The 21,188-nt window shown below is 43.9% G+C and overlaps 1 protein-coding gene across 1 annotated transcript in view; it reads left to right on the forward strand.

The window, feature by feature from the left end:
• Nucleotides 1–21,188, forward strand: part of LOC118369378 (cadherin-23-like) — a 625,272-nt gene that overhangs the window by 589,095 nt on the left and 14,989 nt on the right. Inside the window, 6 exon segments of the mRNA XM_052498286.1 lie at nucleotides 13,203–13,281; nucleotides 13,284–13,321; nucleotides 14,424–14,601; nucleotides 14,798–15,006; nucleotides 15,228–15,422; nucleotides 19,867–19,983. Coding sequence (XP_052354246.1) covers nucleotides 13,203–13,281; nucleotides 13,284–13,321; nucleotides 14,424–14,601; nucleotides 14,798–15,006; nucleotides 15,228–15,422; nucleotides 19,867–19,983 — 816 coding nt within the window.

Consider the following 21,188-nt stretch of genomic DNA (forward strand, 5'->3'; position numbering starts at 1 on the left):
TTTTACTTCACGTATCACTGCACTTCACAAATTGGTGCAGGCACTCATTTTTGGGTGCTGGTACTGTTTATATTTAGGAGCTGGAACTTTTTAGCCAATATTCTGTAGGGGTGGATGGTCCTCGTGCAGTAGAAAATTCAATGTGTTAGTACTAGCTACCGGTGTGCACCTGCCAAATCCAAGCACAAACACACATACATATACATATACACACGCACACGCAATCGCTCCTCTCTTTTGTTTTCACTCTATTTTGTACTCTTTCGAAGAAAAAGAACAGATTCATCTACATTCAATATACAACACATTAGGAACAAACACCTTCCTAATATTGAGTTGCACCTTCTTTTTCCCTTAGAACAGCTTCAATCCATTGGGCCATGGGCTCTACAAGGTGTCGAAAGTGTTCCACAGGGATGCTGACCCATTTTGACTCAATGCTTCCAACAGCTGTGTCAAGTTGGCTGGATGTCCTTTGGGTGATGGACCATTCTTGATACACATGGGAAACTATTGACACCCAGCAGTGTGGCAGTTCTTGACACACTCAAACTGGTGCGCCTGGCACCTACTACCATACCCTGTTCAAAGACACTTAAATCTTTTGTCTTGCCCATTCACCCTCTGAATGGCACACATACACAATCCCATGTCTCAATTTTCTTGAGGCTTGCAAATCCTTCTTTAAATCCATCTCCTCCACCTCATCCACACTTATTGAAGTGGTCTTAACAGGTGACATCAATTAGGGACCATAGCTGTCACCTGGATTCACCTGGTCAGTCTATGTCACGGAAAGAGCAGGCGTTCCTAATGTTTTATACACCCAGTGTATGTTGCCTGATCATCGAAATTACACTTAAATGTGGAATATGGGACCTGGAATGAAACATCTTACTAGCCCTAAGAAGAAAGGTATTTTCAGATACAAGGTGACTTTGTAGAGGTAAAGGAGGAGACTCGAGTCCACGGTTGCGGTTGGAATAATAGCTTTTAAAGGATCACTTTACTATTTTGGTGTGTTGTTCATTAGTCCACTGTTAATACAATCCCCAAAAGGTTCCTGTTTTTTAAGATGGAGCACTCTCAGCACAGAGCAAAATTGTGATGATGATGCTGCCTTTTACATCATATGAGTGAACTATCCCTTTACCTCAGAGCTCCTTGGGTACAAGCTAGTGCAAAATGAAACGTCCTTAATCTAGAGGTTTTATAAGTATGCATTGATCACTTCAGTGTCACAATTATGTGCATTATTATTATGACATAATCCCCCTTACAAGAATGTAATGTCTGTTTTAACTTTTTTCAAAGAGTTAGTTTTTCTGCCTAAATGTTCGATCTGGTGTAGTTGCCCTTAGACACTGATCTTGTGCAATTTTTCATTTCCACTAATAGTAGGTAGTATAAATGTAACCACATGTAACATATGGTTTTTCATTAGTATACACGTCAAAAGTCCCAATGCAAAGTTACACCTCACTTTTCTATTTTTAGAGTTATTACATTATAACCGATCAGAATGCCGAAGTCATGCCGGAAAATGTTTTTGCGGGTGTGACGTTATATGGAGGACCCGGCAAGCCAGCCTATTCCCTATAATGTAAACTCCAACAGAAATGAATTAAAATATATAACTTCAAATTAAATCTGATCGTTTGCACAAGGGCTGGGACGATACCAGTATTGCAATGCTCGTTAGTATTGTGACAAGAAAACAAGCTGATTTCAAATTTTTGGGAAAACAGCCCTAATATTGAAATCAAAAATCATTATGTTGTCATCCAGAGTCACATTTATTTATTTCCTAACCTACATAATATTTTACATACAGCAGGTTTTTAAAGGACCAAATAGTTTGGTCTGCCTCCTGTTTTCATTTTTGCGATACTGGTATCGTACTGGCCCAGTGGTGAGCTTTCTGATGCCAAGAGCTGCTTAGGCATCACCCAAGTGGGTGCTACACAGAGTGGAATTGGAGAAGTCCAGTGGCTATAAGTCACGCTCTTCCATTTCCTAATAATTGCTCCCACAGTTGATTTCTTCAAACCAAGCTGCTTACCTATTGCAGATTCAGTCTTCCCAGCCTGCAGGTCTATAATTTTTTTCTGGTGTCCTTGACAGCTCTTTGGTCTTGGCCATAGTGGAGTTTGGAGTGTGACTGTTTGAGGTTGTGGACAGGTGTCTTTTATACTGATAACAAGTTCAAACAGGTGCCATTAATACAGGTAATGGGTGGAGGACAGAGGAGCCTCTTAAAGAATATGTTACAGGTCTGTGAGAGCCAGAAATCTTGCTTGTTTGTAGGTGACCAAATACTTATTTTCCACCATAATTTGCAAATAAATTCATGAAAAATCCTACAATGTGATTTTCTGGATTTTTTTCTCTCATTTTGTCTGTCATAGTTGAAGTGTACCTATGATGAAAATTACAGGCCTCTCTCATCTTTTTAAGTGGGAGAACTTGCACAATTGGTGGCTGACTAAATAGTTTTTTGTCCCACTGTACATTGCTTGTTTATATTTTGATTTTGAAATGCTTTGAGATTCTTTGAAAAGAAATGTAATAAATTATAATGATTATTATTATTACATTAAATATATAACACCATCTAACCATCAAATATGCAGTTATCTTAGCCAGAAAACCAGCCAGCTAAAGTTAGTTACAGTGCCCTCCATAATTATTGGGACAGTGAAAATGTTTTTTCTTCTTTCGGCTCTATACTCTATAATGTTTGAGAGTCAGCTAAACCAATACCGATATAGTAGGTTAAATCCAAAGTAGATACATTCCGGAGGCAATAATCCAGAGGCGGCATTGGTCAAAGGAGAAGAGGGAAGAGTCAACAATAAGACAGCGATTGGAGGAAGGCTCCAGGCAAATGGAGAGGATCACAACAGCGCAGTCAGTCAGCTACTGTAGCTTGCTAGTACTAAGCCAAGGTTGAAAAATTCTAGCCTACTTCACAGAGATCATGCGGACCCCTTGTGTGAGGAATATGATTGGTTGTTTTCATCACACCTCCTCGTGATTAGTGGATTGTAGCTCACCATTGCGAACACTCGATCTGCATGGCTAGTGGCTAACTAACCTGAGCTAGCTAACGCAGAGTAGATTATCCATATGATGTAGAGAAATATTGCATTGTAGGTAGTTTATAAGATATCTAGAAATAGGTTAACAAATATGTTTAAAAAACAAAATATAACTATGTTTGTAGTTGTAGGTAACCAGATTGTGACTACAACTAAGTCACTAGGTCTTTGACCTCACTGTGTTGTTCCTTTGGTGAGTAAAAACTCAAAACTGCTTCCTACCCTTTAAGGCTGTGACTGGGGGAGGGGAGGCTGATCCTACAGTGGTTCTTCCTGTACACGTTGTGTCATACTGCAGCACACCTTGCGGGCTGCCACAGAATTCTATGGCACGTTATTTAATGCTAGTTAGTGCTAGTTTGACCACCAGAGGGCATCTTTGTGAAGCATTTGACAGTCTTTAATATTGGCTGTACTAGAGCATTTAAAACCTATTTTGGAAGAACAAAGTACATGGGATTGATTCATTGTATTAATATTATGTTGTTACTATTCCAAGAAAAACAAAAAACAAAACCCTCAGGGAAAATATGGAGCTGTACAATGTGACCATAGGCTACAGTACTAAAAGCAAAATAATCCCAACATTTCTACACCCTAATTACCAAAACAGATACCCAAATACCCAAACAGAGATTTGGTGAAAATAAAAAGCTCATTGATTTATTAAGACCAGTCCCCATGCTTGTCTCAGAGCAGCGTGAAACGGTGCTGAAATGGTTGACCACACCCGGGTAGGATATTGCTTCAAATTCTATTGCTTCCATCTTCAATATGGTCTATAAGTGCCACAATGTCACCAATAATTGAACACACACAATTCTTAAAACTCTGAGAAGGGTAATAGAAGGTGATCTGCACTGCATATTAAACTGACATTCTTATTGCTATATTCCACATGTTAGTGTGTATGTTTCGATCCTCTTTCTCGCATACGCACATGCACTTGCTGTCTTGACCTCTGAATGCTCGGCTATGAAAAGCCAACTGGCATTTACTCCTAAAGTGCTGACCGGTTGCACCCTCTATAAACACTGTTTATATTATCTGACCGTGCTGGTCATTATCTAGCTTTTATGGCCATGTACTCTTTTAATCTCAAACCAGTTCGGATTTAAGTATAGCTTTTGTATGACATGACGCCTTTAGTGAGAGGTCTAATGCTTTAATAGTTAATCATTTCTGCCCTTGAATTCATATTCATTATATAAATAGGCCCATATGCACCTTGATATTGGGGGTGTGCCATGCAGCCGTGCCTAACAGGAAAAGGGGGTGCGCCATGTGGCCGCGCCAAACAGGGAAAGGGGAGTTGGAGCTGGTCATCCGAGCTTGTGCCAGAACCTTGTGCCAAGGGAAGGGAGAAGCGGAGAGTCACAGATACTCCCGCCGTTTACCCGTGCTTCATTGGTCTGTTTCGCTTGATGGCCCTCCGATCTGCACTTGTTATATGGCCCTCTGACCTGCAACCATTTTCTATGGTTATATATGTGTTCCCTACTCTTCCTGTGGTCCACCAAAATTAAGGCAGTTTATACAATTTTAAAAATATTACAATACATTCACAGACTGTGTGCATTCAGGCCCCTACTCCACCACTACCACAAATATACAGTACAAAATCCATGTGTACATGTGTGTATAGTGTGCATGCTATCGTGTGTGTGTGTGTATGCATGTGTCTGTGCCTGTGTTTGTGTTGCTTCACAGTCCCCGCTGTTCCATAAGGTGTTTTTTAATCTGTTTTTAAAATACAATTTTACTGCTTGCATGAGTTACTTGATGTGGAATAGAGAGTTCCATATAGTCATGGCTCTATTTAGTACTGTGAGCCTTCCATAGTCTGCGCTGGACTTGGGGACTGTGAAGAGACCTCTTGTGGCATGTCTTGTGGGGTTTGCATGGGTGCATTCAACATGTCAATACCTCTCGTAAATACAAGCAGTGATGAAGTTAATCTCTCCTCCACTTTGAGCCAGGAGAGATTGACATGCATATTATTCATATTAGCTTTCTGTGTACATCGAAGGGCCAGCCATGCTGCCCTGTTCTGAACCAATTGCAATTTTCCTAAATCCTTTTTTGTGTCACCTGACCAAGGATTTTTGTATCATCCTTGTAATTCACTAAACATCACTACTCATAGTTATTTTTAAGACTTTGTTATAGTCCAGGTACGACAAAACTATGGCCTGTAGGACCTGCCATGTTGACCGTGCTGTCAAGGTAGAACAGCGCCTTATCATGGACATACTTTTCCCCATCTTAGTTACTGTTTGTATCAATATGTTTTGACCATGACAGTTTACAATCCAGGGTAACTCCAAGCAGTTAGTCACCTCAACTTTCTCAATTTCCACATGATTTATTGCAAGATTTAGTTGAGGTTTAGGGTTTAGTGAATGCTTTGTCCCAAATACAATGCTTTTAGTTTTAGAAGTATTTAGACTAACTTATTCCTTGCCACCCACTCTGAAACTAACTGCAATTCTTTGTTGCAGTGTTGCAGTTATTTCAGTCACTGTAGTAGCTGACATGTATAGTGTTGAGTCATCCGCATACATAGACACTCTGGCATTCCTCAAAGCCAGTGGCATGTCATTAGTAAAGATTTTTAAAAGTAATGGGCCTAGACAGCTGCCCTGGGGAATTCCTGTTTCTTCCTGAATTATGTTTGAGAGGCTTCCGTTAAAGAACACCCTCTATGTTCTGTTAGACAGGTAACACTGTATCCACAATATAGCAGGGGTGTAAAAGCCATAACGCATAAGTTTTGCCAGCAGTAGACTATGATCGATAATATCAAAGGCCGCACTGAAGTCTAACAAGACAGTCCACACAATCTTTTTATCATCAATGTCTCTCAGCCAATCATCAGTAATTTGTGTAAGTGCTGTGCTTGTTGAATGTCCTTCTCTATAAGCATACTGATAGTTTGTTGTCAATTTGTTTTCTGTAAAATAGCATTGTATCTGGTCAAACACTATTTTTTCCAAAAATGTACTAAGGGTTGGTAACAGGCTGATTGGTCGGCTATTTGAGCCAGTAAAGGGGGCTTTACTATTCTTAGGTAGCGGAATTACTTTTGCTTTCCTCTAAGCCTGATGGCACACACTTTCTAACAGGCTTAAGTTGAAGATGTGGCAAAATCGTCTGCTATTATCCCCAGTAATTTTCCATTCAAGTTGTCAGACCCCGGTGGCTTGTCATTGTTGATAGGCAATAATCATTATTTGACCTCTTCCACAATAACGTTACGGAATTTAAAATTATAATGCTTGTCTTTCATAATTTGCTCAGATATGTACTTGGATGTGTAGTGTCAGCATTTGTTGCTGGCATGTTATGCCTACGTTTGCTAATCTTGCCAATGAAAAAAAAATTAAAGTAGTTGGCAATATCAGTTGGTTTTCTGATGAATGAGCCATCTGTTTCAATAATAATAATGACAATCATTATTTAAATAATTCATAGTTTATATGGTGGCACCAAAAATGTGAATTAATATTTACAAAACAATTTTCCAAACAAAACACATTACAAAATTGCAACATGTCAGACCATAATAAATAACACATCTACTTTGTATAGTGCTTTTCATTACAATTTCCAGCGAGACTTTTCAAACCATTAACTCACTGATGGTTGAAGATGATGGGAGATCTTCAAATGCAGCCTGGAATCTTTTGGCATCACAGCACAATATCAACATCACTCTAATCATAGTCAGAAGACAGTTGAAGAAACTTGAGTGGACTTCTGGAATTGCTTTGTAAGACTTATTATATATATTTTTTATTTTTTTATTTAACCTTTATTTAACTAGGCAAGTCAGTTAAAGAACAAATTCTTATTTACATTGACGACCTACCCCGATGATGCTGATCGAATTGTGCACCGCCCTATGGGACTCCCAATCACGGGTGGATGTGATACAGCCTGGATTCTAACCAGGGACTGTAGTGATGCCTCTTGCACGTAGATGCAGTGCCTTAGACCGCTGCACCACTCGGGAAACATGACCAATATATAGTTATTTATTTTCAGAACATAAACCATGTGTGTTCTCTTGGATCAAAGATGGCGACAGTATTTTTATCATTATTTTATTAATGAAGAAGCCACATTTGCCTCGGGATCCATCCCATTTGGTATTCTGTGGAACCATGCGTTTTTTTGGTGTCGCCTGTTGTCCAGCCCTTTGCCCACTGATCTTCACGGATGGTTGTCGGCAAATCAAATCAAATTTTATTGGTCACATACACATGGTTAGCAGATGTTAATGTGAGTGTAGCGAAATGCTTGTGCTTCTAGTTCCCGACAGTTTAGTAATATCTAATAAACAATCTAACAATTCCCCAACAACTACCTAATACACACAAATCTAAAGGGAGGAATAATAATATGTACATATAGCAATTTTCTCATATGGATGAGTGGCATAGGCATGGTGCAATAGATGGTATAAGATACAGTACATACATATGAGATGAGTAATGAAAGATATTTTAACATTATTAAAGTGGCATTGTTTAAAGTGACCAGTGATCCATTTATTTAAGTGGCCAGTGATATGAGTCTCTATGTAGTTAGTGATTGCTGTTTAGCAGTCTGATGGCCTTGAGAGAGAAGCTGTTTTTCAGCTTTGATGCACCTGTACTGACCTCGCCTTCTGGATGGTAGTGGGGTGAACAGGCAGTGGCTCGGGTGGTTGTTGTCCTTGATGATCTTTTTGGAGGGCAGGTAGTTTGCCCCCGTTGATGCGTTGTGCAGACCGCACCACCCTCTGGAGAGCCTTGCTGTTGAGGGCGGTGCAGTTGCCGTACCATCCCGACGGGATGCTCTCAATTATGCACCTGTAAAAGTTTGTCAGGGTTTTAAGTGACAAACTGTTGCGCTTTCTTCACCACACTGTCTGTGTGGGTGGACCGTTTCAGTTTGTCTGTGACGTGTACTTTTTTTTTTTCCCCCCACCTTTATTTAACCAGGTAGGCAAGTTGAGAACAAGTTCTCATTTACAATTGCGACCTGGCCAAGATAAAGCAAAGCCGTTTGACAGATACAACGACACACAGTTACACATGGAGTAAAACAAACAGTCAATAATACAGTATAAACAAGTCTATATACAATGTGAGCAAATGAGGTGAGAAGGGAGGTAAAGGCAAAAAAGGCCATGGTGGCAAAGTAAATACAATATAGCAAGTAAAACACTGGAATGGTAGTTTTGCAATGGAAGAATGTGCAAAGTAGAAATAAAAATAATGGGGTGCAAAGGAGCAAAATAAATAAATTAATTAAATACAGTTGGGAAAGAGGTAGTTGATTGGGCTAAATTATCGGTGGGCTATGTACAGGTGCAGTAATCTGTGAGCTGCTCTGACAGTTGGTGCTTAAAGCTAGTGAGGGAGATAAGTGTTTCCAGTTTCAGAGATTTTTGTAGTTCGTTCCAGTCATTGGCAGCAGAGAACTGGAAGGAGAGGCAGCCAAAGAAAGAATTGGTTTTGGGGGTGACTAGAGAGATATACCTGCTGGAGCGTGTGCTACAGGTGGGAGATGCTATGGTGACCAGCGAGCTGAGATAAGGGGGGACTTTACCTAGCAGGGTCTTGTAGATGACATGGAGCCAGTTGGTTTGGCGACGAGTATGAAGCGAGGGCCAGCCAACGAGAGCGTTACAGGTCGCAATGGTGGGTAGTATATGGGGCTTTGGTGACAAAACGGATTGCACTGTGATAGACTGCATCCAATTTTTTGAGTAGGGTATTGGAGGCTATTTTGTAAATGACATCGCCAAAGTCGAGGATTGGTAGGATGGTCAGTTTTACAAGGGTATGTTTGGCAGCATGAGTGAAGGATGCTTTGTTGCGAAAAAGGAAGCCAATTCTAGATTTAACTTTGGATTGGAGATGTTTGATATGGGTTTGGAAGGAGAGTTTACAGTCTAACCAGACACCTAAGTATTTGTAGTTGTCCACATATTCTAAGTCAGAGCTGTCCAGAGTAGTGATGTTGGACAGGCGGGTAGTTGCAGGTAGCGATCGGTTGAAGAGCATGCATTTAGTTTTACTTGTATTTAAGAGCAATTGGAGGCCACGGAAGGAGAGTTGTATGGCATTGAAGCTTGCCTGGAGGGTTGATAACACAGTGTCCAAAGAAGGGCCGGAAGTATACAGAATGGTGTCGTCTGCGTAGAGGTGGATCAGAGACTCACCAGCAGCAAGAGCGACCTCATTGATGTATATAGAGAAGAGAGTCGGTCCAAGAAATGTAAATGTAAAGAATTGAACCCTGTGGCACCCCCATAGAGACTGCCAGAGGTCCGGACAGCAGACCCTCCGATTTGACACACTGAACTCAATCAGAGAAGTAGTTGGTAAACCAGGCGAGGCAATCATTTCAGAAACCAAGGCTGTCGAGTCTGCCGATGAGGATGTGGTGATTGACAGTCTGCCGATGAGTCGAAAGCCTTGGCCAGATCAATAAATCTGGCTGCACAGTAATGTTTCTTATCGATGGCGGTTAAGATATCGTTTAGGACCTTGAGCGTGGCTGAGGTGCACCCATGACCAGCTCTGAAACCAGATTGCATAGCAGAGAAGGTATGGTGAGATTCGAAATGGTCGGTAATCTGTTTGTTGACTTGGCTTTCGAAGACCTTAGAAAGGCATGGTAGGATAGATATAGGTCTGTAGCAGTTTGGGTCAAGAGTGTCCCCCCCTTTGAAGAGGGGGATGACCGCAGCTGCTTTCCAATCTTTGGGAATCTCAGACGACACGAAAGAGAGGTTGAACAGGCTAGTAATAGGGGTGGCAACAATTTCGGCAGATAATTTTAGAAAGAAAGGGTCCAGATTGTCTAGCCCGGCTGATTTGTACGGGTCCAGATTTTGCAGCTCTTTCAGAACATCAGCTGAATGGATTTGGGAGAAGGAGAAATGGGGAAGGATTGGGCGAGTTGCTGTTGGGGGTGCAGTGCTGTTGACCGGGGTAGGAGTAGCCAGGTGGAAAGCATGGCCAGCCGTAGAAAAATGCTTATTGAAATTCTCAATTATGGTGGATTTATCAGTGGTGACAGTGTTTCCTATCTTCAGTGCAGTGGGCAGCTGGGAGGAGGTGTTCTTATTCTCCATGGACTTTACAGTGTCCCAGAACATTTTTGAGTTAGTGTTGCAGGAAGCGAATTTCTGCTTGAAAAAGCTAGCCTTGGCTTTTCTAACTGCCTGTGTATAATGGTTTCTAGCTTCCCTGAACAGCTGCATATCACGGGGGTGTTCGATGCTAATGCAGAACGCCATAGGATGTTTTTGTGTTGGTTAAGGGCAGTCAGGTCTGGGGAGAACCAAGGGCTATATCTGTTCCTGGTTCTAAATTTCTTGAGTGGGGCATGTTTATTTAAGATGGTTAGGAAGGCATTTAAAAATATATATATAATAAAAACGCAGAGGAACTTAAAACTTTCCACCTTCTCCACTACTGTCCCATCAATGTGGATGGAGGAGTGATCCCTCTGCCGTTTCCTGAAATCCACGATCATCTCCTTTGTTTTGTTGACTTTGAGAGGTTGTTTTCCTGACACCACACTCCGAGTGCCTTCACCTCCTCCCTGTAGGCTGTCTCGTCATTGTTGGTAATCAAGCCCACCGCTGTTGTGTCGTCGCCACCTGGGGGGCGGCCCGTCAGAAAGTCCAGGACTCAATTGCACAGGGCCGAGTTGAGACCCAGGGCATCCAGCTGAATGATGCGCTTGGTAGGTACTATGATTTTAAATACTGAGCTGTAGTCAATGAACCGCATTCTTACATAGGTATTCCTCTCGTACAGATGGGACAGGTCTGTGTGCAGTGTGATGACGATTGCATCGTCTGTGGACCTGTTGGGGTGGTATGCAAACTGAAGTGGGTCTAGGGTGGCAGGTAAGCTGGAGGTGATATGATCTTTGACTAGTCTCTCAAAGCACTTCATGATGACAGAAGTGAGTGCTAAAGGGCGATAGTCATTTAGTTCAGTTATCTTTGCCTTCTTGGGTACAGGAACAATGGTGGCCATCTTTTAGCATTTGGGGACAGCATACTGAGATAGGGAGGGATTGAATATGTCCGTAAACACACCATCCAACACACCCAACAGCTGGGTGTGTCAGATTTGAGGAAGCGGCTAGGGATGACGTCTGTGCCAGCAGCCTTGCAAGGGTTAACACGTTTAAATATCTCACTCACGTCGGCTACGGAGAAGAAGTGTGGGGGGCGCGACGGTGGCACTGTGTTATCCTCAAAGGTGGGCAAAGTTTGTCTGGAAGCGAGACGTCAGTGTCTGTAACGGGGCTGTTTTTCTTTTTGTAATCCGTGATTTCCTGTGGACTCTGCCATATACGTCTCGTATCTGAGCCATTGAATTGCATGGTTGTATGCTCTGAAAAAACACATTCACGTCTTTAGTACACAATTATCAATTTTATTACACAGTATGCCTACACATTGATAGGCTATTTAAAAATGTTAAAAATGTTTTTAAGAAAATCCAATTTGCAGAGTAGAGTGTTGGAGGCTATTTTGTAAATGACATCGCCGATGTCAAGGATCAGTAGGATAGTCAGTTTTACGAGGTTGTTTGGCAGCATGAGTGAAGGAGGCTTTGTTTTGGAGGATGGCCTGGTGTCAGGAAGGTCAGCAAAGAAGCCACTTTTCTCCAGGAAAAACATCAGGAACAGACTGAAATTCTGCAAAATGTACAGGGATTGGACTGCTGAGGACTGGGGTAAAGTCATTTTCTCTGATGAATCCCCTTTCGAATTGTTTGGGGCATCCGGAAAAAGCTTGTCCGGAGAAGACAAGGTGATCGCTACCATTAGTCCTGTGTCATGCCAAAAGTAAAGCATCCTGAGACCATTCATGTGTGGGGTTGCTTCTCAGCCAAGGGAGTGGCTGAGAAGTACAATTTTGCCTAAGAACACAGCCATGAATAAATAATGGTAGAAACACATCCTCCGAGAGCAACTTCTCCCAACCATCCAGGAACAGTTTGGTGACGAACAATGCCTTTTCCAGCATGATGGAGCACTAAGTGGCTCGGGGAGCAAAGCATCGATATGTTGGTTCCATGGCCAGGAAACTCCCCAGACCTTAATCCCATTGAGAACTTGTGGTCAATCCTCAAGAGGTGGGTGGACAAACAAAACCCCACAAATTGACAAACTCCAAGCATTGATTAAGCAAGAATGGGCTGCCATCAGTCAGAATGTAGCCCAGAAGTTAATTGACAGCATGCCAGGGCGGATTGCAGAGGTCTTGAAAAAGAAGGGTCAACACTGCAAATATTGACTCTTTGCATCAACTTCATGTAATTGTCAATAAAAGCCTTTGACACTTATGAAATGCTTGTAATTATACTTAAGTTTTCTTACAAAATTTCTAACGACACTGAAGCAGCAAACTTTATTAATATTTGTGTCATTCTCAAAACTTTTAGCCACGACTGAGGAAAAAAGAAAAAAAAGAAAGAAAAACCCTTGATTTAGTTGGTGTGTCCAAACTTTTGACTGGTACTGTACAGCCATGGTTGTCAATTGTACTGCAGAAATGGATCGAAAGTCATACAAAATAGAGGTTTTGGTGGTAGCTGCAGAGAAGCACTTGGAATTGCGAGGATTTACGGCAAAACAGCTTATGGAGGTGTTGAGTGGTAGTGTTATGTCCTATCAGACCGTTAGTCTGGAGTAGGACTAGATAGGGTTAAAAAGTGGAATGGGGTGGGTTTTTTTTTAGTGAGGGCTAATAGTTGGCAGGGCAATGTTCCTTTTCCTTTTTCCAAATGTTGTATTACCATATCAAATAATTGAATGTAGGTAGGCTGTGAATGGCACATCAGTACAGTAGGTGGCGGTGTATGCACCTAAACGTTGGATGCCAAAGAAGATGAAGGAGTTCTTGCTCTGGCTGCATTCCAATACTGAAGTCAAACCCAAATATGGAAGTTCCTGCTGTGGATTAGATGTGTTGTCTGAAGCCTAAACTCTCTCCCGAAACTGCCTAATAATTACACTTTCTAATCATCTTTCTCCTCTTTCTCCTCCTCCTACTTTTCCTCCTACCTCTCTTGTCAGGGTGACATCTACATTCTGTCTCCACTGGACAGGGAGACTAAAGACCACTACACCCTGACGGCCATAGCTAGGGACAACCCTGGGGCAGCCCCAACAACCGACGGGAGAAATCTGTTCAGGTGGGATTCATACTGTAGTAGAACACAAGTTAACATAGTTGAATACACTGACTGTAATCACTCTGGATAAGACTAAAATGTGAATGAAAATGTATGTTCAAAATACTCTGCGGACAGTTTATTAGGGACAGCACCCCGTTCACAAAAATGGTTCACTCCTAGAGACAGTGAGTCACGTGGCCGTGGCTTACTATATAAAGCAGGCAGACAGGCATTGAGGCATTCAGTTTGATTCAAAATTAGAATGGTCAAAACAAGTGACCTAAGCGACTTTGAATGAAGCATGATTGTCGGTGCCAGGCGCACGGTTCCAGTACCTCAGAAACGTCCAGCCTCCTGTGCTTTTCCCACAAGACGGTGTCTAGGGTTCACCGAGAATGGTGCAACAAACAAAAAACGTCCAGTCAGTGGCCATCCAGTGGGTGAAAACAACTCGTTGATGAGAGAGGTTGATGGAGAATGGCAATAATTGTGTAAGCTAACAGGCGGGCCACAAATAGGCAAATAATGTTGCAGTAGAACAATGGTGTGCAGAACAGTATCTCGTAATGCACAACTTGTCGGTCCTTGTCACGGCTGGGCTATTGTAGCAGACGACCACACTGGGGTCCACTCCTATCAGCTAAAAACAGAAAGTGGATTGAGTGGGCACATGATCAACAACACTGGATTTGAGGAGTGGAAAAGCATCCTGGTTCCTGTTGCGTCATGCTGATGGCAGATTCAGGTTTTGACGTAAGCAACATGAGACCATGGACCCATCCTGCCTGTTGTCAATGGTACAGAATGGTGGCAGTGGTGGAAGGGTGTGGGGAATGTTTTCCTGGCACATGTTAAGTCCCTTGATACCAATTGAGCAACGTTTGTACGGCACACCTTGTATAATCCATCCCCCGAAGAATTCAGAGTGGACCCAGTACTAGGTGGGTGTACCTAATAAACTGTCTACTTTGTTTATATCTCTGCATTGGTAATATGTGTATTAGGATTCCTATGAGGATTGAAACCATACATAGCCTTGGTATTGCTAGCACCACACTCTTACCAACTGAGCCACACAGGGCCACATCATATTTTCCTGTCCCTGGTCTGTCTCTCTCAGGTCTTGGTGACCGTTCTGGATGTGAATGACTTCCGTCCACGGTTCTCAGATCAGGTCTTTGAGACCAGTGTGTTTGAGAACGAGCCCAGTGGGACATCTGTGATCACGCTGACTGCCAATGACCTGGATGAGGGGGAGAACGGTCTGCTGTACTACAGCCTGCAGGGCCCAGGGGCAGGTAGGAGCCACACAAACACACACACACATCATCATAGGTACTGTAAGAGGCTTTTGTTTCAGCCCAGTTTTAACACAACTGGTTTAACTTATTATGGTCTTCATTGGCAATTGATTAGTTGAATCAGGTGTGATAGGGCTGGGCTAAAACAAAAGCCTCTATCTCTCTCTCTCTCTTTCTCTCTATGGTGTATCAGATGCCTTCTCTCTGGAGGCTGACACGGGCCTGGTGCGTTCTCTCCGTCTGCTGCAGTCCTTTGAGTGCTTTAACCTGACGGTGGTGGCTACAGACCAGGGCAAACCACCCCTCTGGGGCACCGCCACCTTACACATCATCATAGATGTCAACGACAACAGGCCCATGTTCGTCAGGCCCACAAACGGCACCATCATGCACATCATGGAGGTGTGTGTATATGTTTGCTTGTGCATGTTGGTGGTACTACAGTATGGTGTTAGAAGTCCCTAGCAGTATAGTAAAAATGTAATAACAGATTATATATTTTTTTGCATGTATGAAGCTGTTGCTCAACTACACAGTGCTACTGTAAAAATATCTGCTGTTGTAGTTATAGTGCATACAAACAGGATATCTCAAATCTCAATGATGTCTGCCCCCCCTTGTAGGAGCAGGCCCCAGGCCTGCTGGTGTACGAGGTGTTTGCGACAGATGGGGATGAGGGGGTGAATGGAGAGGTGCGCTATGCATTCCTCCAGACAGGTGCTAGGAACAGAGATTGGGAGAACTTCCACATTGACACTATTACAGGAGTTATCACCACCGCCGTCAAACTGGACCGAGAGAAGCAGGCCCTGCACAGCGTGAGTGGACTGACAAGACACGACCTAGGGCCCAATTCTAACCATACATATGCACTTGTTGCTGGTGACAACCTGAATCATACCTTGAGGTCAATGGAAAAAATGCAAAGTTTGCAAAGGCCTGGCAGATTTCTGGTTAGGATTCAGCCCAGACAGGAATGAACAAGCTGATATGCAACTTATAAACCTACACAGTAATGGAGTGTGTGTGTGTGTGTGTGTGTGTGTGTGTGTGTGTGTGTGTGTGTGTGTGTGTGTGTGTGTGTGTGTGTGTGTGTGTGTGTGTGTGTGTGTGTGTGTGTGTGTGTGTGTGTGTGTGTGTGTGTGTGTGTGTGTGTGCGCACGCTCATGCACATTTTACATTTACATTTAAGTCATTTAGCAGACGCTCTTATCCAGAGCGACTTACAAATTGGTGCATTCACCTTATGACATCCAGTGGAACAGCCACTTTACAATAGTGCATCTAAATCTTTTAAGGGGGGTGAGAAGGATTACTTTATCCTATCCTAGGTATTCCTTAAAGAGGTGGGGTTTCAGGTGTCTCCGGAAGGTGGTGATTGACTCCGCTGTCCTGGCGTCGTGAGGGAGTTTGTTCCACCATTGGGGGCCAGAGCAGCGAACAGTTTTGACTGGGCTGAGCGGGAACTGTACTTCCTCAGTGGTAGGGAGGCGAGCAGGCCAGAGGTGGATGAACGCAGTGCCCTTGTTTGGGTGTAGGGCCTGATCAGAGCCTGGAGGTACTGAGGTGCCGTTCCCCTCACAGCTCCGTAGGCAAGCACCATGGTCTTGTAGCGGATGCGAGCTTCAACTGGAAGCCAGTGGAGAGAGCGGAGGAGCGGGGTGACGTGAGAGAACTTGGGAAGGTTGAACACCAGACGGGCTGCGGCGTTCTGGATGAGTTGTAGGGGTTTAATGGCACAGGCAGGGAGCCCAGCCAACAGCGAGTTGCAGTAATCCAGACGGGAGATGACAAGTGCCTGGATTAGGACCTGCGCCGCTTCCTGTGTGAGGCAGGGTCGTACTCTGCGGATGTTGTAGAGCATGAACCTACAGGAACGGGCCACCGCCTTGATGTTAGTTGAGAACGACAGGGTGTTGTCCAGGATCACGCCAAGGTTCTTAGCGCTCTGGGAGGAGGACACAATGGAGTTGTCAACCGTGATGGCGAGATCATGGAACGGGCAGTCCTTCCCGGGAGGAAGAGCAGCTCCGTCTTGCCGAGGTTCAGCTTGAGGTGGTGATCCGTCATCCACACTGATATGTCTGCCAGACATGCAGAGATGCGATTCGCCACCTGGTCATCAGAAGGGGAAAGGAGAAGATTAATTGTGTGTCGTCTGCATAGCAATGATAGGAGAGACCATGTGAGGTTATGACAGAGCCAAGTGACTTGGTGTATAGCGAGAATAGGAGAGGGCCTAGAACAGAGCCCTGGGGGACACCAGTGGTGAGAGCGCGTGGTGAGGAGACAGATTCTCGCCACGCCACCTGGTAGGAGCGACCTGTCAGGTAGGACGCAATCCAAGCGTGGGCCGCGCCGGAGATGCCCAACTCGGAGAGGGTGGAGAGGAGGATCTGATGGTTCACAGTATCGAAGGCAGCCGATAGGTCTAGAAGGATGAGAGCAGAGGAGAGAGAGTTAGCTTTAGCAGTGCGGAGCGCCTCCGTGATACAGAGAAGAGCAGTCTCAGTTGAATGACTAGTCTTGAAACCTGACTGATTTGGATCAAGAAGGTCATTTGGAGAGAAAAGAAAGAAGGGATACTGGTCTGTAGTTGTTGACATCGGAGGGATCGAGTGTAGGTTTTTTCAGAAGGGGTGCAACTCTCGCTCTTTTGAAGACGGAAGGGACGTAGCCAGCGGTCAGGGATGAGTTGATGAGCGAGGTGAGGTAAGGGAGAAGGTCTCCGGAAATGGTCTGGAGAAGAGAGGAGGGGATAGGGTCAAGCGGGCAGGTTGTTGGGTGGCCGGCCGTCACAAGACGCAAGATTTCATCTGGAGAGAGAGGGGAGAAAGAGGTCAGAGCACAGGGTAGGGCAGTGTGAGCAGAACCAGCGGTGTCGTTTGACTTAGCAAACGAGGATCGGATGTCGTCGACCTTCTTTTCAAAATGGTTGACGAAGTCATCTGCAGAGAGGGAGGATGGGGGAGGGGGAGGAGGATTCGGGAGGGAGGGAGGAGAAGGTGGCAAAGAGCTTCCTAGGGTTAGAAGCAGATGCTTGGAATTTAGAGTGGTAGAAAGTGGCTTTAGCAGCAGAGACAGAGGAGGAAAATGTAGAGAGGAGGGAGTGAAAGGATGCCAGGTCCGCAGGGAGGCGAGTTTTCCTCCATTTCCGCTCGGCTGCCCGGAGCCCTGTTCTGTGAGCTCGCAATGAGTCGTCGAGCCACGGAGCGGGAGGGGAGGACCGAGCCGGCCTGGAGGATAGGGGACATAGAGAGTCAAAGGATGCAGAAAGGGAGGAGAGGAGGGTTGAGGAGGCAGAATCAGGAGATAGGTTGGAGAAGGTTTGAGCAGAGGGAAGAGATGATAGGATGGAAGAGGAGAGAGTAGCGGAGGAGAGAGAGCGAAGGTTGGGACGGCGCGATACCATCCGAGTAGGGGCAGTGTGGGAAGTGTTGGATGAGAGCGAGAGGGAAAAGGATACAATGTAGTGGTCGGAGACTTGGAGGGGAGTTGCAATGAGGTTAGTGGAAGAACAGCATCTAGTAAAGATGAGGTCGAGCGTATTGCCTGCCTTGTGAGTAGGGGGGGAAGGTGAGAGGGTGAGGTCAAAAGAGGAGAGGAGTGGAAAGAAGGAGGCAGAGAGGAATGAGGCAAAGGTAGACGTGGGGAGGTTAAAGTCGCCCAGAACTGTGAGAGGTGAGCCATCCTCAGGAAAGGAGCTTATCAAGGCATCAAGCTCATTGATGAACTCTCCGATGGGACCTGGAGGGCGATAAATGATAAGGATGTTAAGCTTGAAAGGGCTGGTAACTGTGACAGCATGAAATTCAAAGGAGGCGATAGACAGATGGGTAAGGGGAGAAAGAGAGAATGACCACTTGGGAGAGATGAGGATCCCGGTGCCACCACCCCGCTGACCAGAAGCTCTCTGGGTGTACGAGAACACGTGGGCGGACGAAGAGAGCAGTAGGAGTAGCAGTGTTATCTGTGGTGATCCATGTTTCCGTCAGTGCCAAGAAGTCGAGGACTGGAGGGAGGCATAGGCTGAGATGAACTCTGCCTTGTTGGCCGCAGATCGGCAGTTCCAGAGGCTACCGGAGACCTGGAACTCCACGTGGGTCGTGCGCGCTGGGACCACCAGATTAGGTGGCCGCGGCCACGCGGTGTGGAGCGTTTGTATGGTCTGGGCAGAGAGGAGAGAACAGGGATAGACAGACACATAGTTGACAGGCTACAGAAGAGGCTACGCTAATGCAAGGAGATTGGAATGACAAGTGGACTACACGTCTCGAATGTTCAGAAAGTTAAGCTTACGTAGCAAGAATCTTATTGACTAAAATTATTAAAATGATACAGTACTGCTGAAGTAGGCTAGCTGGCAGTGGCTGCGTTGTTGACTTTGTAGGCTAGCTGGCAGTGGCTGCGTTGTTGACACTACACTAATCAAGTCGTTCCGTTGAGTGTAATAGTTTCTACAGTGCTGCTATTCGGGGCTAGCTGGCTAGCTAGCAGTGTTGATTACGTTACGTTGCGTTAAAAGAACGACAATAGCTGGCTAGCTAACCTAGAAAATCGCTCTAGACTACACAATTATCTTTGATACACAGACGGCTATGTAGCTAGCTATGTAGCTAGCTACGATCAAACAAATCAAACCGTTGTGCTGTAATGAAATGAAATGAAAATGTGATACTACCTGTGGAGCGAAGCTGAATGCGACCGGGTTGTTGAGTGTGGAAGTTCTATTCAGTAGACGTTGGCTAGCTGTTGGCTAGCTAGCAGTGTCTCCTACGTTAAGGACGACAAATAGCTGGCTAGCTAACCTCGGTAAATTAAGATAATCACTCTAAGACTACACGCTCTAAACTACACAATTATCTTGGATACGAAGACAGCAAAGACAACTATGTAGCTAGCTAACACTACACTAATCAAGTCGTTCAGTTGAGTGTAATAGTTTCTACAGTGCTGCTATTCGGTAGACGGTGGACGTTTGCTAGCTGGCTAGCTGCTGGGCAGATAGCAGTGTAGACTACGTTAGGACGACGAAATACGAAGTTGCAATAGAAGTGCTGACTGTTTCACTTTGTTGTCCTCTTTCTTTTCCTTTTTCTTCTGTCCTTCTTTTGTCCTTATTTTGTCTTCCTTTCTTCTGTTAACTAGATATTTTTGTTGTTATTCTTTGTAAGCTAGCACATGGGTGTATGTGTGTGCATGCTTGTGTGTATGTATGTGTATTGTTTATGTCTGACTAATAGAAGGTGTCCTGTCCCTCAGCTGATTGTTGTGGCCTATGACCTAGGTCAGCCCGTGCCTTATGAGACAACCCAGCCCCTACAGGTGGCGCTGTTGGACATCGATGACAACGAGCCTGTCTTCTTCAAGCCCCGGTGAGTGGAGGAGAGTTAGAGAGCTTGTCCGTGTCTCATTTGAGGAAGATGTTCCCTCCACTCTGCCCTAATTCACATTCATCTTCCTGAAATGAAACATAGCCCTGGACTCCTCAGCTATAAATCAAACTCTGGGTTTATACCTTACCACTAAGTGATACTAAACGGCAGAATATTCTTTCCGTACCAAGCATGTTTGTGTGATCAAACCACCTTTTCAAATCTCTAGATATCTCTCCCTTCATATTTGTTTTTTATTTGGTATTTTGTGTACTGGTGTTTGTATATTAGTCAATAACCTCATTTACACCTGGCACTAGCATGCGTCCTTTTTCCTGATCTTGCCCACATTTTCATAAATATGTCTACACATGGTATTAAATTGTGTCTCATATTTGTCCACTGTGTCTGCATTGTGACCAGATTCTATGGGATTATGGTGATTTACAGTACCTCAAACAGAACACTTTGTATGGAAAATTCTTAGAGACTTACCCAGAAAGACCCGAAGCTGTAATCGCAACAAAGGTGCTTCTACAAAGTATTGACTCAGGATTGTAAATACTTATGTAAATGAGATATTTCTATCTATTTAATCCATTTTAAATTCAGGCTGTAACACAACAACCTTGGAATAAGACAAGGAGGTATGAATACTTTCTGAAAGCACTGTAAATGGTTTCACTGTCCAGATCCATCTACACTTGTAAGATATCATGACACAATGTGTGCCTGACTACCTCCGGAGGTGGTCATGAAGATCTGGTCACAATCAGATCACAATGCGTCGTTTAATCGTTTACACCTGTCTGAAAATGTGGGCACAATCTGAATGTGGACAAGATCAGGACAAAGGATGCATGTTAGAACCAGGTGTCGTGTCTTTACTATCATTAACTGAAGACTGATAGTTTTTATCAAAGATTCTCTGTAATTATTTATTACGCGATCAACTGATTAATCATGTAAATAATTAACTAATAAGTCGGGGCACCAAGGAAAAATATTCAGATTACAAAGTTATCATTTCCTAAAATAACTTTTCAGATATTTTATCTGATCAATTAATCTTCGAATTAATGAATTATTTTCTTTACCTCACGTTAGTCTCATTCCAAATGTTGTAAATTGTTGATTTTCTGCACGAACCCAGTCTTCACTATGAGTCATCCATACATCAATTGTGTTAAATAATGTATTTATTACTAA

Source organism: Oncorhynchus keta, chromosome 36 (genome assembly GCF_023373465.1).
Source record: "Oncorhynchus keta strain PuntledgeMale-10-30-2019 chromosome 36, Oket_V2, whole genome shotgun sequence".
In the NCBI taxonomy this organism is placed as follows: domain Eukaryota; kingdom Metazoa; phylum Chordata; class Actinopteri; order Salmoniformes; family Salmonidae; genus Oncorhynchus; species Oncorhynchus keta.